The following is a 19,111-nucleotide window of genomic DNA, read 5'->3' as shown; positions in this document are numbered from 1 at the left end:
TAGTCCTGGCCACCAGGGCAACAGCCTAAGAGAAAGGTTTTTGTGGGCTTTGGTAAAAATCAATTTTAAATATTATGACCTCCATCATGGTGCTGGTGTCCTCTTTATGCCCCATTGCCTGGCTGTGAAGCTGTGTCAGAGCTATTTCTACTATTGCTTCCAGTCCGGAAAGAAAGAGAAGACTAAATAATGTTACTTTTGATTTATGTTTTGCCCTTTTATTTATTTAATGGGTGAGAAAAGGAAAGAGAAAGATGGAACAACAATAAAACTTGTCAACACTTTTTCACTGGAAAGTTGGCCAAATTGTAGTGTGGAGCCATTGAATCTTATGGATCTGGGTTTCACCTGTGGTGTTTTAAACTGACTTTCAGGAAATATTACTTACAGCACTGATGCAGAAGAGCCAAAAGGCTTAATCAGTCTCTTTAATGCTGTATGGTGCAGCCTTTGTATTTGTATTTCCTATAACTCACTGGCCCTGTGACTGCACTGTGGTCCGCAGAGCTTTAACAGCAACATGTGTTATTGAAGCAGCAGTAAAATAAAAAGATACCTTGGTTTGTCTGAGATATCATGAAAAAGCCCCTCCTCTCTTGGTATTCCAAGAAATTCCTTGGGATTTTAAAACCAGGCCACAGGCCACAGGATTTCTTCCCTTCTCCATGGGACCATGTGTCCTGTGAAAATCAATGAAAGGGGTGTATTCCCATCCTGAGTCCTCCAAGAGGTTATGTGAGGGGACACAGTCAATTGCTTTACTGGGCTATAGGATCAAATGTAGGTGGCTGGTCACTGTCATGTAACCCAAAGCAGGGAGAACCCCTTTTTTTTCCTTTTAAATTTATGTTTATTTTTATTTTTTAATCTGGTCACTATGGTGATTTGATGCTGGTGGTATGGATACATGGATTTACTTGGGAATAAACTTGTTCAGTACAGCCTTATTTATCATCAATGGTTCCATACAGAAAGGTATAGAGAGGTCCTTGTAGTTAAACTTTGTGGGCTTCTTTAGGCCCAAAATAGTTCCCACAAACACTTTTTATCTGCCTTTCCCTTTAGGATTAATCCCGTATTTCATACCCATTTTCAAAATGGAGACAGCCTTGGTGGGAGATTCAAATCTTGATCATATTTTATCCAAATGAAGGGAAAGATGGACATTACTGGATGGGAGTAGATATCCACTTAATATGACAGAATTTTTCAAGATCAGGCCTGTATCATCTTTGGATCATAGACAGTTAATGACTTGTTCACAGTACTAGCGATTTCAATCTGGAATTAAAGAAAGCTTCTATTGACCACGAAGCATCCGTCCCCCGGGAAAAAGCATCAGCTAATTCAAATCACATCATGTTCACTGGAGTGGAGACCTCTTTGGCACTAAGGAAAGGTCAGTCCCTCATTTAGCAGTATTATTCTGGGACTGCATGGACTGTGGTGCAGCGGGTTAACACAGAAGGTCTGAAGGTTGGGTTTGAGTCTGATTTGGGATCTAAAGTTGTGAATGGCAAGAGGCAGGACATATCCTTTACCACATCAGAAGGCCATCACAAGACCTGGCACACTTACCAAGTCTGCTTCAAGACAGCCCCAGACAGAAAAAACATAATTGGGCAAGGCTTGAGTTATTTTGCAGGTCAGCATTGCAGTACGCTGCCAGAGCTATGAAAGGAAACTGCCTCAGTATTTGCTCACAGGATACCCAACTTCAGCCAGTATCTGCAGTTGCTCCACCCTAGAAGTGTCATTTTTTTTTTTGTGGAGAGCTTCACATATGTCTGGCAGTGAAGCTGAGGAGAGAAAAGGCAATAAAAAAATATTTTAAAAGAGATAAAGCTAACTCCAAATACACAAATAAGTGTGTGGATAAGCTAGTGACTTCCTCTTACAATGAGGTGGAGAAAAAAAAATAACAGATGCAATTGGATCTTTTTTGGCAGCTTTGAGGTGATAAAAAAAACCCTAATTTCTAGCAAAATGCACCCCAGCAAAGTTACTAGATGGAGAATTCACAGTACCTTGAAGCTAGTGGGCCAAAATTTGTTTTGAATTTTCTTTAGTGTGAACCCACATCACTGAAATTCCCTTAGACAGACGTAAGTACTAGCGCAGCAGATTATGAGGTGCTTATTCCAGGGCCTAGTTGCAAAAGGAATTGAGAGTCATCACCTTCATTTAAAATCTGTTAGGAAGGTAACAAGGATCAATCAAAAGTAACGCAAGAAATATGTCAGATCAAACAAAAGATGCCATCACCTACAGGGATGAACGCATGGTCTTTTCGAAGCTCCAAAACGCGCAGGGCCCAGGTGACCTGTGCAGATGCTCCATGGGGCAGAGAGGTACTTTTCCCTGGTGAATGATCATCCCCTTTTTATAGTGACAGTAGCAATTCAAATGGTGCTTGCAAAGGCTGTTAAGACAGAATTTGTTATGGCTGAACATCATCTCTGAGGGGTGTAGGAATCCTCTAAGCCCTCCTCAAGCCACTTTTGAAGATGCAAGTGGGACTGGAATGATGCAAGAAGCCTCGAATTGCCTCCACAGAAGGGGAAATCCCATTGCATATGAGGATTTGGCTCTATTTTGGGCACAAGGGGAGAAGAGCAAGAAGGGAAGGCCACAGACTTAGCAGTCCGAGGTATTACATGTTGATCACTACATGTTCCCAGTAAAAGCACTTTCTCCCCCCTGAATCTAAGTTCTTTCAGCCACCCTACCACTCCCTGGAGAGCTATATGACAAATGTGTGTGCTCTTTCCTTGTCCTGCCATGCGAAAGGTAATTCCTGTAGCAATATCATAAATGCTATTTATGATAGCATTTCACACATTTTTCTGGGTGCTCAATCAAGCTTCAACTTGAGTGGAGCAGCGAGAGCGCTTATTATGGAGCTCTTCTTTCAAGATCACTGCACGACAAACAGAAAGTGAATAAGCAATTAAATTAGCTAGCTTTAAAACTCATATTGGCTGCGGATTAAACTAATTATGGCTGCACTTACATAGATTCATTGTAGCTTTAAACAGTCTTTCTTGCTGCTTTGTTGCTGATGTGGCTCTAAAACTCATCTGGGTTGTTGTCCTGCTGTTAATTACCATGAAGGTTACAAATATAAGCTTTTCTTGCTATAAATAAAACCATTATATGTACTACATGCTCAAAGGTGATCCAAGCCTCTTTCACCAGCTTTTATACAAATAGATCCAAAGGTTTCTTCCTGTAGCGACGCATTTACAGTACTGTAAACTTAAGGATCTGTTAAAATAACACACAATACACGGCTTTGGAATTCTCATATAGTAACTGAAACGTCAAAGGCGAAAAAAACCCATAAAGTTTACATGAAAAGAGGTAGTTTGGGAAAGCCAGCACAAATTGCCACAATGTCACTGGCCCTGAGATGTGGATTCTTCCTCTTCTGGGTTACAACTCAAGTATCCTTGTAATGGGCTGGGATGCCTGTGAGGGAAAAGGAAGAGAACCTCCTGCCTCCTCCTTGTCTAGCCAGGAGCTGCAGTGCAAGGACCCTTCCCTCACAGAAATACTCAGTGGGTGACACTGTTTTTCTCTGCAATCAGGGCTACAACGAGACAAATGCAGAACATTTTAATGCTCTTCACCAATGCAAGGGCTCCTTACACAAGCATGCTACCTACAGGGTGGCAAGTTGGTGGGGCCAAATGATGAGCAAGCTTCAGAGCTTCTGAAAACTGATGAATTTTTGTTTCATAGTATAACTGTGTATACAGGAAAAAATAACATCTTGTGATGAAGGAAGAGGGCAAATTCACAAGACATACCTGAAAGTAAGGCATGTGGTGTGATGTACCAGGAGCTACACAAACAACCAGAATAAAGTCGGAGGCTTAACTCAAATTTCTCTGCAATCTTAAAGCTGACTCTGAGGTCTACAGTGAAAGGACCGTAAGGAAATGAGATGAGGTGGGATAAACTCAGAGTTTCTCAGGAATATGAAGGAAGTCTTTTTATTGAAAAATATAAAATTGTCTCACGCTGAAGTTTATGATCATGTAGGAACAGCTTATTTGTATTTTCACCTATTTGAAAAATACTATCTACATGAATACTATCTACTATAAATACTATCTACATGAATACTATCTACTATCTCTGAGGTTTTGTTCCTCACCAATTCTCTCCTGTGGATCAGACACAAACAAGTCCAAAGATTCTGCAGGTCTTAAAGTTTAAAGTGGCAAGTTTACCATCTGTTTCAGTGGGCATTTTACCTCCTTTTAGCAGAATCTCTTCCTTGACTTGGTAACTGAACTCATTTAGAGATGAGCTCCCTAGAGTCTAGAAGATCAGCTGAACTGTGTAAGACTTGGCCCTGCAGAAGCTACACTTCCAAGGACCTAAATGCATTAACACATACCTGAAAGAAATCTTTGTTTTTAAAGTGGAAACCGGAGCAAAAGGCAACATGGACAGCAAAATGATAAGTCACTGAAATTCTATTACAAAACACCAGAAGTAACAGAACAACAGCATCTTTTATAAATATAAAACAAAGTGTTCTAATTCACCCACTGGAAAGTAATATGTCCAAAATAAATTTCCATGAATCTCTCAGTAATGTTCTGTGTATGGTCAGTGCTGCGTGGATGTTACCAGAAAAACCTGTGGATGATTTACATTCCAAAACAGTCACTAACCCCAAATCGCATTTTTCTCTCAGACCTGACATTAATCACTGTAACCACTTGCACTGGCTATATTCTCTCTGCAGAGGAAGAAGCAAAGGACAGGTGATTCACTCCTCAGTGGTTTCTTGGTCTCCATCCCCTTTCCTTCTTTTCTCACCAGCAGGCGTAAGGACTACACATGAGTCACCAAATATCACTTTGAGCACCAAACAGGCACTAAATTGCTTCACAAAGCAGGTGTCATACTATACTTGCCACAGTCTGTCTCTAGGACTCAAATACCATAGGCTTCAAACAGGAAATAACTTGGTCCTCCCCATTTCGAACACTGAAGAACCAGCAGTTCTGGGACTGGAGCAATTTCTTCAGCCCAAGCATCCTCTGGGCTTGCACTAATCTCTCCTTTAGAGCAACAGATAAGCTAAACTTGCTTAATAGCTGCAGTGCCATTTAGAGGCAGTCAGAGGGCCTGTTCTTCTTTGCTGAGAACAGAAATAGGAGGATGATCAGCTCATTCATGTATTTTCAAGCCAGCAGTTCTTGTCTTGAGGCAAATCCAAGATCGGCTACTGTTTCATGCGCTGCACGATGTGCACTGTCACCAAAGACATGCTCAGTTGGCAGCTCAAGCACATGGAGAAACAAAACTCAGCCGAACAAAGCTAACAGAGTGGCTTCCAGTTTCCTAGCATCACGATCGACAGCTGATTATTTATAAGCATTTTTCAAAGCTTACTACTTAATCTCTGCACAACGAACAAATAAAGCCCAGCACTTTGCACCATATCTTGCATAACAAGAAAGCAGGGCTTGACTTTCCTCTTGAGTTTTTGCCTGCTGTAATTACGACTACCTCAGTGGTGATACCTCTGAATGACACTAGGGTGAGAGCATGTCAAGGCACACAAAATTGAACAACCAGGAAGTGTTCCTCCCTATCTCTAAATACACCGTGAAAGGCATGTTTCTTTTTAACATTTTGCCCCTATTTTTAGTGGATGCCTCAACACCTGCCAACTTATCCTTATCTGGCATGATCCTACAAGGTTACATCTGCCTCATCATATGGCACCAGTCAGAGCCCTTCCCACCCTGTCCCAGCACAAAACCAGCCTTGCGATGACTCCTCCTCCGTGTCTAACCACCCAGTCAGGGTAGAGCAGCCATCCCACATGACGGAATGAGGAGATGCAGTAGAAAATCTTTTGAATGACTTATGTATCTTTAACCTTGTGTGTTTTTTTTTTTTGTTAATGAATAAAGAAACTCCAAAATAATAATGCTGTTTTGTACTTCAAATAATTTTTGACATGTTCAAAACTTATTCAAATAATTACATGTTCATAAAAAGGCAATTCCTGTAGAAAAGTTTCCTCGAATACTTCCTCCTTCCACTAATCACGCATGCTCCGTGCTCATGCTTGTAGCCTTTTCTACAAGACTTTAAAAGGCACAACTGTAGACTTCAAATGTTTAAAATGTAATTTCTCCAAAGGCACATTCTCAGTGCTTACACTGAAAATGGTTATGTACTTACCGAGTCATGGAATATACATCATTTGACTTAGGGAACCAGTTATGACACACACAGATGACACATGTTCCATGCAAATTCTCACAAAATGCTGCCATTATTAAACATTATTAAACAGATCTTATCAGACAAAGCTGAGCTCACAGATCAGGCTCTTCTTGTAGTTGAACTGTTGCAAAACCTCAGTTTCAATAGACTACTCTAAATCACTTCAGTGTAAATGAGATAAGCCTCTGCCCCCAGAAGATCATACCAGTTAGAAGACTTGAGTGTAAGGCCTTATTGCCTGCCCTTATTGCAATGCACCATGTGGATTTTTCTCTTTCAGCAGTACACTGATGTTCCTACTACTAAAAACACCAATATGAGACACTTTAAAAGATCTTATAAACCAAACACCAGAAAATAAAAATCTTGTAGGCTTTTCTATCTTTAATTTCTCTGACAGTATAATGAAAAGCTATACTATAAATGACTTAAGTCAAAATAATCCAAAGAAATTAGCATTCTCGTTGCACAAAGAGTAACATAAGTGACTTCTTACCTTGGCAGGTCCGTTCATCAGTGAGCAGTTTATAGCCTTTCTGGCAGCTGCATTCAAAGCTGCCAACTGTATTTCGGCAGAAATGGTCACAGCCCCCATTGTTTACCAGGCACTCATCAATGTCTGCAAGAAATGAATGGGCAAAGATTTAGTCCCAGACCACACTTGCATTACTTCAGGACAGGAATACAGGAGTTTACTCAGCTCCCCAAAGAGGCTGCTGTCTCTGTTAGAAGTCAGGCTGGCCAAATGTACCCTTTCCCAACCTTTTCCAGCAAGGCTTACAAAAGAGTTGTGGGCTGAGTTCTTCTGAAGATAGAAGTATTCCTCCCCGTAGTGCAACCACCAGATGACCCATGTAGAGACACGTTGTTTTTAAAAAAAGTGAAGGGAAGTTTCTTTCTTGATCTAGTGGTTTGCCTAAAAGATTTCAGCCTGTGTAACACGAACCCCTCATCCCTCGCCTTACATATGTGCTACAAAAAACCTGAAAAAGCATAAAAACCAAATAAAAACTAATGTACATAGCATTATATGCTAGTGACAGTGTCAATGAACACTCATTTTTCTGTGTCTAACTTCTTTGATTCACTGCTAATGCAGGGCAACTGTGAGTGCATTTGAGATGTTCCTTCTGCCGTGCAGCAGGCAGAGCTATTGCCTTTATTTGAAAGCCACTTATGTATGAAGGACAGGCTCAATATCTCTTACTTTAAATAATGAGTACGAAATGCAGTGAAGAACTTGATAAGATCTCTGTTCTTCTGAACTTCAAGCTGGTGCTTCTGCTTCTTCCACTTCGTAACTTCTCAGAAATGCTTTTGAAGAACTGGAATGACCAGTCCTTTCCCATCCCATAAGAGTTTGTGCAATAGTTATATAACAGGCTGCAGAACCTCATTTGAAAATGGGGCCCCTTTCCATCCTCCCCCATTTAAACAACTACGGGCCTACTGCTTATCTGCATGGGGACAGGGAACACTATTTTTTCAGGGGAAGATCAGTGCCAAAAATGTAGCTCTTTTTAGGGATGTAAACAGTGCACTTTTCTGGGAGTGAAAAATATCTTTCAGAAAAAAAATGAGTGGAGTGTGTAGTTGAAGACAGTGTGGTACTGGGGAATGAAGGGGACTTCTTTAGAAAAACAACTTGAATTCAGGATGACTTTACTGGACAGTACTTTGCTGAACTGCCACTGGCAGAAATATGCTTAGAAGGATATACTATTCAGGTGATCAAGAACAGTCAAACATCAGAAAGGCGTGCTCAGGGGTGAACTTGTGCCAAACGGAAATGCAAGCTCTTTTGAGGCCCTCTGAACTAATACTACTACTTATTACATTTGTGTCTGGTTCTGCAGAAGACTGGCTTTTTAATCAGTGTTGTTAGAAGATTTGAGGGGTACAATGCTAGGTACCAGACGCAGCAGTAGAATCAGGCTGTAGATGAAATTCTTTTTGTCACAGGCAACAGAGTTCTCAAACTGAGCTGATGGTAGGAATCTTGCTTGTCGATGGTCTTCCAATTTTGGTAATTGAAGTTGAGAAACCAAGAGCAAATAATCTCAGGCTCCCAAACCTGATAAACTTGGGGAAGAGCTAACTCTGGACAGCTCTGCAGGAGGCATAAGACTAGAGGCAGAAACCTCTACTGGCATTTCCATTCTTAGCAAGGTTTTGCCTCAACTCCAGTATGTATAACTGGGATTGCATTACAGGTCCTATGATGGATAACCCCAACTGTTTCATCCATTTGCACAGCTTAGGTGCACCGAAATACAGTCTACATCAAGCTTGTCCTGACAAAACTTTTGGACAAATGCAATTGTGAAATTAAATTTACTAATATGTTATGCATCATAAACACACACAGTAGACATCCATCACAAAGGTCTCTCTTACTCACGATAAGAATAACATAACCTCTGGGCTACTCTGCTGCCTCACTGAGACTGCTTGAAGCAGAAATTACTTGCAGCCTGTCAAATACCATTCTGAAATAAAGGATTGATGTTAAAAAAGATGACCCCTGAATTTCACATGTTAAATTCCAAATTCCAGTCTCATTAACTTTCTTTTCGGGGTCTTTGGACACCATAAGAGACAAAAATGAAGCCTTGCTGGCCTCTGAGGGTAGTTTTGAAGCTGTTAGTCATTGTACCTCTACTGACAATGCAGTATATCAGATTTACACCAGCAGTATTCTGGACTAATGTTGAACCAAGATTTGGCTGAAATATGGAATAGTCCCTAGGAAAAGAAGATTTGGGGTTTTTTTTGATTTCTACTATCTGGAATACATGGCATGGCTTTTTGGAAGCAGGACCATCACGACAGAATAGAAGTCAAAACTGTTAGCTGCCCAAACATCCTAAATAACAGAAATAGTGCTAATGTCTCTGCGTCCACTGCATTTCTTTCCATGACCGTGGCAAGATAGACAAGGCATGTAAAAATTATTTCACTCTATGGAGAGCAGAGCATTGAGGCATTTTAGTACAGAGAACAGTATCCAACCATATCAGGTCTAACTGTTTCACAGAAATTGCATCAATTCTATATCTCCACTATTTTTCTTTCCATAGCTATAAATAACTCCTATTACGAGCTATGTGAAAATAAATGATTCTGCTGTGTGAGAACTAGATGTCCCATTTATCTTTACACTGACTGGTACCCAACTTTGTAAAGTGCCTGTTGTGAACTGCACAGAGGCTATGCTTCCATGACGGCTCTATCTGCCCTGTAAGGAAAGAAAATACTGTGGAAACCCATCACTAAATCCATACCTGCTTGGAAAATGCTTAGTAAAATCTCCCTATACTATTAGTGGGACTGTCTGCTGAACAATCCTAAAGCTGGGGTCTTCATACGTAGTCCTGAAGTGGAACCTTTTCAGTTCACACTACAGGTTGCGTAAGAATGTCAGAACTTTCCATGGTGGCCTGCTCCCCCTTGTCCCCAGGAATGCGAGGGCAGAGATAAATGGCTGTACTCCTCTACGGGGGGGGTGTTCGCAAAACGTTCTGATAACGCCCGTGTTTCAACAACCTGCTGCTTATTCCAGCTATGCAGATGAGGGGGGTCTGATGGGCTTACAGTGCCTTAGCACGGAAATCCCAAAGGGTCTTTTAATGCCAAATAATAGAGGGTCCTTTTTTTTGCATTGACTTAATTCAAGTCAGTATTGTTAAATGCTATTTTGCTCATACAAGGAACCGATCTGCTATAAGTGCCCAACGATGTGACCAACACAATGGGACATGTAGGAAAGAAAATGCAGACCACTAAGAAATAAAAAACAAAAAACAAAACCCACAAGCATTAGAATTTACTATTCAAAAACGTCAGGTGAAGGGATGGCATAAGAGGTAACTGTGCAGCCACGCTTTTAAAACAAGACCCATTAGCCCTAAAAATGGTTCATTTTTCCCCTGAATGCGCTTAAAGTAAGTCCAATCTCACAGCGGATCCCATAAGCAAAGGCCTCACATCAGGAGGGCCATGGTGATGAAGTCAAGCCTGGCTGCTCTCTAGGTCTGCATATGTGAACCTACAACCTCGCAGCCTTTCGCTAATAGCTCACAAGTTTGGTACACAGATCCAAATATTCTTCTAAAATGTCTTTTCACAGTTATTCGGCAAAGCTCTCCGTATTCTTTTGGCTACTCAGAAACTTATTTTCGCAGAAGAAAAGAGGCATTCTTCTAATATTTTCGGAGGAGGAACGAGGAATAAATAAAATATTTCTGAAATAAAGGGTTGTATTGTGTTTGTGATTTTTGTGTTTTCTGAGCATCTCAAACTATTTGAGGGCAGTGGAATCAGCATTAAATAAAGCTTTACAGCTTTGAATAAAGGAGCAGAAAACACAGATGCTTTGTTGTAAGTTGCATTGCTACATTTTGACTAGAGGGAATCTGTTACTTTCCTTTTCATGTCCTTGTAGAAATGAATGGGGATGACTAGGGCTGCTTCACTCCCACCTTTTTAAGCTCTGCTCAGCGTAATTCATGTTTGGACAGACCTGGCTCTGACCAGGGTGTGTGCATGTATGAACAAATTAAGAAGCAGGGACTTTAGGCACCTTAGAATTTAATACTTCACATAAGCTGCTCAAAGGCAACTGAAAGGATAATCAACACACAGCCATCCCTTAGCAGTTGAACAATGATGGATACGGAGATTCCCAAAGTGGCATCGCAGCCGGAAGTGAAGCTTCTTCTTTCAATGGCTGGACAAATATTTGCCCTGACTCTGTCTGTCTAATTCTTTGCACTTTTAAAATGCTACCTAGCTCCAAGAAAACAAAGTACTCCAAGATCAACCTAAAATAATTTTAAAAGCTTCATAGCTTTCTTGTTTTTTTAATAAGGACAGTCTACTAGATTACTAACGTTATCATCAGTATGTAGTGGTCATCAACAGACATATTTTCTGTGAAGAAGGCTAGTCTAATTCTTTTTATTAGTTTCTTATTCCCTGCTCATCTCATTTTCCTTTCCTTTTCTTTCTCTCTTTTTCCTTGCACTTAGAAAATCATCACTGATCCCCAATATTTTCACTTCATGTTACAAATGGGGAAACAGAGGTACAGAAAAATCAAATTAACTTTGAGCACCCCTGAGTTCCAGCCTGCAGCATGATGCAACAGGCTACCTTGCTTAGGCAATGTGCCAAATGGTACAGGTTTGCAGAAAACATGCTGCTCTGCATTACAAATGTTACTAAAGCCACCAATGCTCACATGGCAGTTCTTTTACCATTTGCTTGTCACTTAAAATACATTAAGAAATTTGGGTTAACATAAACATAATGCATCCGACTACATTTGTAATGTTTTAAATAATATGTTCTGTAATAATGTAAATAATGCATGCTGAAATACTTTATTAAGGTATAAGGATAATTTCATACTCTCAGACTCACAGGATTCAATGCCAATCTAAATCAAAGTAGAATCAAGTTCTCCTGTTCCCTCTGCCTCTGAATACCCCAAGTTAGCTGCTGCCTACGAGATCAGAGAGGTACATGTCCTACTTCCAGTTCTGCAACGTTTATCTCGCAGCTTTGGCAAATTGCAACATCCCTACTGTTCCTGGGTAATGCAGTATCAGTAACTAGCACTTAATTTCAGCACCAATCCTTTAGAATGTATTATACTATCTAAGCAACGTATTTTTAATTAAAGCCATTCAGAGTCCAAACGGTTAGTCACACTGAAGCTGGTTTTCCTTTGTGGCCTCGGCTCTAGAATGGCTTGATCCTGCAGCATGTCACCGTCCCATGTGGGAAGACTGCGTGAATAAAAGCAGGACTGAAGAGGAGGATTTCAGAGGTCTTATCGGCCTCATTACGTGAGACCTACGCAACACTTCCGCAGGAGAGATAAGTCTAATTGATTCTTATTTAACCCATGTGAAACCGAGGCAGGAGCAGCAGCGTGTGACTTGCCATCAGGAGACAGTCACAGGATGGGACGATGCACCTACGGCGGCCCCGCTTGCTGGCGTTCTGCGCTCCCGCACCGCCCTTGGTTTGGCCTCCCCCTGCGCTCATTAGCCGTAACAAGGGATAAGCATCACTAAACAGAGCGCGCATCACGTCGTCGCAGTCCACAGTTCCCTGTTCAATTAGCTCCATAATAATACAGGCACAGGGGCATGGCATCTCCCTAATGAACTGGGCTCAAACTAGACCGGGCAGACAGGAACAAGTGTAATTAAAATGTAATCTCCCTCATCCTGAAAACATGCTACCCACCAAACAGAGAGCTTTGTGTAATTGCTCTCGGAGCATGCAGAGGTTAAGGCAGGTTTCAACACATTTCCCTCATGCCACTTTCTCCATTTTCACCTGTTATCTCTGCAATTTCCCCAAGAAACCTGTCTTCCAGCACAGATGGTAATCTGTCACGTATGGATTTAGGTGTCAGCTATTCCCCTCCAGGACATATCCACTCTGACATTATCCACCAACCAATCAATAAAGGAGTCTGCCAGGCTGCCAAGAGATCAATCACCTTGTAAAGCAAACATGATGCCCTATTATTTTCTTATTACAGTTAATTAGATTTATAAAACACAAAAAGCTTTCTAAGTGAAAAACTTGGAAATGCTGTCAGAAGAGTTTAGACCCTGATTTCTCATTTGTGAAAGGAAAGGGATTTACTAAATCTGGTATGAAAAGAGAGGATTTTCATCTAAAAATTTTGCTGAAGACAGAATTCTTTTTTAAACTTGAAAACATGTTAGTGCAATGCTATGAACCCAAACAGTGCAAGCTGTCTGAGACTATGACACCAGAACATGAAGTGGACTGCAGATGGAGAGACGTACTTATTGAAATGTTTTACTGTCTAGACTGAGCTAAATGCCAAAAAAAAAAAAAAAAAAAAAAGGCACCAGGAACCCTAGAAAATGCAGGTAATTTTCCTGTCACTGTAAGATTTCATGAATGAAAGTGCCTTTTATAAAATGCTGCAGAGGGAGAATAAGCGTGGAGCAGAGCGCTGGCTCCCATCGGTGCATGAGGACAACAAGCCCCATCTCCCTGTTTCGCAGGGCAGCTGGAAGGGCAGCTCCACTGGACAGTGCAACACCCTCATGGTAACGGGGACAGCCCCAGATACAGACGGACTAGGAGGATAGGGTTAAAAGGAGGGGCAGAACGCTGCAAATATGTTGGGCTGATGGCTTAGCTACCTGGATTATTTACACAGCCACTACTACCATACTAAGTCCATGCTTAATGTATACGTATTTTACTTAGGAGGAGCAGAGAGGAACAGCAACTAGTGTTGCTGAAGGCTGCACTCAATGGCTACAGGAAAGGAGGGGATTCAGTGTCTCTCAAGGTACCAGTCAGACAAAATCGACTGAGCTGAAGTCCTTGGATACTTTCTCTGTATTAGGCCTCAAAAAAAAATCAGTGTCTTGCTCTTATTCAGTCTTTCCATGGATTTAGAATATTAACTCAACCTATCATTAATCTCTGTTAATCATCTCGGTTATTTTCATTTTTCCCCTTGGAACTGCCAGTAGATCAGGAAAGCCATGCGCTTACTTTCAAAAATTTCAGTTTGCATCTAAGAGTTACTGGACTTGTGTTTTAATTAAATAAAATTTAAAAATAAAATTTGTATTGCATAAGTATAACTCAAGACATTGGTGTTTAGTGATCTGTGCTCACTGAAATCCTACTGAAACTATGTTTGCTTTACTGTGATAAAGCTGCTTCTGCTGAAAAAACGACAGTTGAATACAATTAACTCATGATAATTCAAATGGCTCATAGCTGCTAATGGCTGGTGACCAAAAACTAACCCTCCAAAACTTCTGAAGATAGGGCTTTAACCAACAAGAGATCGGTCCTATACCAGTGAAGGTAAATACTTCACTGTGAGTAGGATCTAGCTATATAGAGAAACAGCTGCATTTTATGATGAAAAAGTAATAATAGAGGAAAAAAATACCGTGAATCTTGAATGTTGGTAGCTATGATTATGTGAGCAGTCAACCTCCCAAATTACAGAAAACACAGCACACTTTTACATAATAAACTGTGGTTGCTGGTCCTCAGGGACCTCTATATTGTTGAATAAATGCAAGGTCTTTTCAACAACTAAAATGCAAAATATGACCCTCCCAAGCATTAATTTAAAGGATTTGGCATTTTCAAAGGGGAGGTTCACAAAGACAAATAACAACTGCAAGTTTCCAGGGAGCAAGGATATTGCCTAGTCATGAGAAAAACCCTAACATTGTACACATGAATTTATTTTGTCGGGATAGATGGAACCCTTGGGAGGGAACAAAACTGAATGAGTTAGATGGCAGCTGACCCAAGTCTGCAGTTTTTTAATGGAAGATAATCTGTTATATTATATTTGTCTGTCATGAACAAGTCTACAATAGACAAATGAATTCTATGTTATTAACCGAAAATAGAAAATCCCCCAAACAAAGGAAAGGGCCAGTGAAAGCTTCACATGCATTCTGGATTAGATGAATTTGCAAGAAGAGTTAAAATGCAGCCCTTGTCAATAGCTCTATTTCTCAACTTCTCCTTCTCTTCTTTTCTTTGTGTTCCATTCTACTTTGTCCTTTTGACACATTTCACCTGTCTTGTCACCTCAAATTTCCATTTCCTCTCCTTTGGCCACTTCCAGCCACCTACCACAGAGAGTTTGCTGTGCTTTCCCACCCCAGACACCCACATGTTTCCTGCTGGTGACCATCAATCTCTCTTCCCAACATCTCCTTATCCTCTAGCATGCATGATTTTACTGGTAACACCTTCTCTGTAAAGAAAACCAAACCACAGCCTCCGTCAGCCTCTCTCTGCCCCTTAGTGCGATGCTCTCTGTGTCACCTCACTGCCAATCCTATAATCCTACATTATATCCTATATAATTCTCTGCCATCTTTCAGTCTTATCAAAGCCTTGAAACTGCTGTTTCCAGGGCTCCAGATGACCACAGGCCCTTCACTGGGCATGACACTAGCTACTGCTCTCAGCAGCTTTTGTGACAGATGCTGTAACAGATTTCCTCTCATTGGGTTGGTCAGATTTATTCTTCATCTTGAGAGTGGACGACACTAGTACAATCACGAGGTGACCGTGGCCCCAGCAATAAGGCTATTGCAGACAGGCTTTCACATCTGCATCCTCAAGGCACATTTAGGTGGCTATTTTGAAAAGAGAAGTGCAGTTATGTGGAGCTAGTGCTCTAATGTGATTTCCTAGTTTTCTCCATGTCTTCTAAAATAAGCAGGTCTTTTGACAAACTGAACTTGATCATTGCTCTTCTAACACAGTCACTCAATTTTCCCTCCCTGCATCCTGATGTTCATGGTTTTTGACACCTATGATTTCATGCCTTGTTCAAGTCCTACCAAAGCAACAAAAACAACTTCAGAAGTATCTCTGTTTTTTAATATTCTCCTTTGGCTTTAGTCTTCCTTTCGTCACTCACATGTGGTATGCTTAGAAAATTTCCTTTGCATTTGCACTCTTACCAAGTGCAAATTTACCTGTTATCTCTGCAGAAGAGCCCGAGCGTATGGCTGTCTCATATGCCAAGGAAACCCTTGTAGGAGCATTTCCTGGGCTACGCTTTAACACAGTCCTCTTGTGCTTTCCCAGAGAAGTCACAAAGTGTGTGTTCTCAGAAGCTCTTGCCAAGTACTCAAGCATTCATCAGGATCACTGTTTTCATCACAAAAGTCTTCCTTTTCCTCTAGTTTAGAGGATTTTTTTCCTTTGGTTAAGCAGCTACATCCATTGTTTGTAGCCCTAAATCACCCAATAGCTGCTTTTGCTTTGCCTCTTTGGCACAAAGACTCCTATTTTCTTAAACATATGGATTTTTCTCAGAAGAGGATTAGAAAGGAGAAGAGAGGGAGATCCTTAGCTGCTGCTGCAAGATCTACCAACAAAATCTGCTGGTTTCTATAGGTCATTTAGGCAGTGTGAAAGTCACGCTCTCCCTGCTGCTTTTGACTAAGGAGCTATCCATTTACTTTCTGCACATGGCCTGTGATCTCTAGGCTCTGCAATTGTGCAGAAACCTGGGAAATGGTCAGGGGCTGTTTGTCAGAAGCTTTTGAAAGGCAATCCAGCCATCTGTAATTGACTTCTCTTTTCCTCCTGGTGGTGCACAGCACAAGATATATAGAAAACGCTCGCTTTTGTTCTAGTGAAGGGCCTGTTCTAGTTCTAGTCTATTCTAGTAGGGCCTGCATTTGCATTACCACCCTTCACATCAGTCTCTTGTTCCTGAATTTGTTTAGGTGCTGATTTCTATATGCAGGACTAACACATTCCTCCGTTCTCCATTCTGTATCATGCAGTTTATGAATGCAGAGATATAAGAAGTTTTTGCATTTGCTCTTTTTTCTTGTTTTTAGAATTAAAAAAGCAATGATTTCAATACCTTTCAGCTCCAGCAAACCAGAGAGTTAGACCTGGATTTTTGTACCAGCCATGAAATTCTGTTATGAATTCAGCTTTTGCTCTTTGCTCTGCATTCAGCATGGAAGAGCAAAAGTATTTTTGGCCGGAGGCATTTGTGATCATAGCTGATTTCTTGTTTTCTGATAGCTTTTTGCTTACCTATATAAAGATGCAAATTCAAATGCTGTTTATATCTGAACATCTGAGCTCACTTCTAGGTAAAAATATTATGAGGGTTAGCTGTTACAGCCTGAAAGCAAAGTCACGTAAGAATCAAATAGAAAGAGAGCTGCTGTGGCACAAATTATGGAAAATGGATCTTGATTTGACTACTGGGAGGTTAACTGTTGGTTTAAATTGATGAGAAAGCCATCAAAATAATCCTTCTCAGTAAACACTTAAGGGTTATTAAGAGACAAGGCATACTTTAATTGCTTCTAAAATTCTGCCTCCCAACTCCTGGTAGCTTGTGGACAGTGACTTTGAGAAAACTGGCTCTGGTTTAGCATTGCCAAAAACCAAGGAAGTCTGAAACCCCTGGAGCAGGAGCATGGACTGTAGGAAGGTACGGAGAGAAACTTGAATTTTGTCCTGCATTGAGTATAGCATGTGAATGGAGAATACATATCTATCTGGGCCACTGTATAAAATTCCTTTTTTTTTTTTCCCTTATGCTGTGTTCCTATCGTTGAGACTAAGAGTCACTTTATTCCTCACTGCTCAGACTATGAAGAGAAGTAGAATGGCTAACCCAGCTCAGGTGGTAAGTAAAGTGGATACCCTATAGGCTGGGATTAGTCTGCTGGCATTTGCTTATAAGCAAATTATTTCTATACGACGTGAGTTCAGAAGGTGCCAGCTGTTCCATGTTATTTCCCAGTGCACATGCCCTTAAGCACGTGCAAACAAGGGGCAGCTTAGCTGTGCGATATTAAGGCTCCCTCAGCAGTGACAAGCGCTGATGTACCTATTCTACCTTAAGCTAATCTGTCCTTTTGGCCATATTCTAAAAAATGTGATACCATGAGATTCCTCAAAGACCTAAAAGGCACAAAGTCAAAGTTGAAGCATGCTGAGAATGAATGTATGGAAGATGGGACAGCATCTGAAGATGACAACCTGTATTTTTAGAGGAAATACTAACTTGCACTGCCTTGATTTCAGAGGTTCTAAATAGTCTGAAGAGTATCTGGCCATGCACCTGAAAAGTTCACATGACTTATGGAAATCTTAGTTAAAATGCTCTATCTGCTCAGGGCAGCTTCTAACCATTCTGTGTAACTCAATCTGCTTCCATTTGCGAAGATTTGTATTTGTTACCAAAATAGTAAATTTAAGCCTACTGAGGGGAATCCTATCTTTCCCTTAGTTACTTTTCACAGACTCTGAGGAACACGCATACTATTGCTCTGGGATTTCCCAGATATCTGTGATATCCCAGAGCAATCCAAGCAGAGAGCTTTGTTTATGCACAGCAAGCAAGGAGAAGCTACTTAGTAGCTTAAAAGAAAAGCTACCGTCACTAGACAGCACTGTAGCTTTGACTGCCAGTAGGGCAAAGGAAAGATTTCCAGATGACACTTTCTAAGCCAGACTATGACTACAAGGCGACCTATCAGCAGAACATTAGCAATGTTTAATCTGTTTTACACCAAATTACTCTGACACCAAGCAGCATTGTATGAATCACTGTTAAAAGCAATAATATAACTGATGTATTAATTACATACATTATCTAAAAGATCTGCCACAAAAGTAAATGGCCATTTCAGGTGCTGCAATTCCTGAGAGGTGTCAGAAGAAAATGGAATCAGCCAAGCAGGTCTGTGCCCTTTTGGGCTTTGCTGGAGGGCTCTTTTAAAAGACTCACCACTACTTGTAATCTTGGGACTGACATTTATGCTGGTGCCACAAGAATTGGACTGCAGTGGAAGTGATGACTGCCAGCTACCTATTCCACCTGAATTTAGTTGTCCAGGCCATTTGCATGTATGTTATTTCCTGCTGAAGCAAACACTGGAAAATGGTAAGAGCTGTTTTACATTTTTTAATGTTCCTGGAAAACAGCGTGGGTCCAGTGTGGAGAAGGCTAAACTGACATCTTCACATGTGTGAAAAACAAAACAGTCTGATCTGCTAGAGAAAAGTTATCTGAAAAAAAACTTCCTGTAACTCCCAAGAGCTGCTCTTGCAATGTGGATATCTATTGACACTAGTGTTATATGCCATGTTTGTATGTATGTATGTAAGGTAGGACAGGCAGCAACTCCTGTTCCCTGCATGCAGCATTAGAGGATCACTAGGGGACGGTGCTAGTGGGAGAGCACAGAAAGCACATGGCAAATCTCAGGGAGGAACAGGCCCGGCTCTGCTTACAGAATTGCCTCTATAAGCAACC

General features: G+C 40.9%; 1 protein-coding gene across 1 annotated transcript in view; it reads right to left on the bottom strand.

Annotated features, from left to right (window-relative positions):
* The window catches only part of SCUBE1 (signal peptide, CUB domain and EGF like domain containing 1), a 183,642-nt gene that overhangs the window by 37,505 nt on the left and 127,026 nt on the right, over positions 1-19,111 (bottom strand). Inside the window, 1 exon segment of the mRNA XM_088525634.1 lies at positions 6,758-6,880. Coding sequence (XP_088381760.1) covers positions 6,758-6,880 — 123 coding nt within the window.

Source organism: Tinamus guttatus, unplaced genomic scaffold (assembly GCF_059628265.1).
Source record: "Tinamus guttatus ecotype Peru unplaced genomic scaffold, ASM5962826v1 Tinamus_guttatus_pri_ptg000229l, whole genome shotgun sequence".
Classification (NCBI taxonomy): Eukaryota; Metazoa; Chordata; class Aves; order Tinamiformes; family Tinamidae; genus Tinamus; species Tinamus guttatus.
Note: the sequence above shows the minus strand (reverse complement) of the source record. Positions and strands in the feature narration are given on the sequence as shown.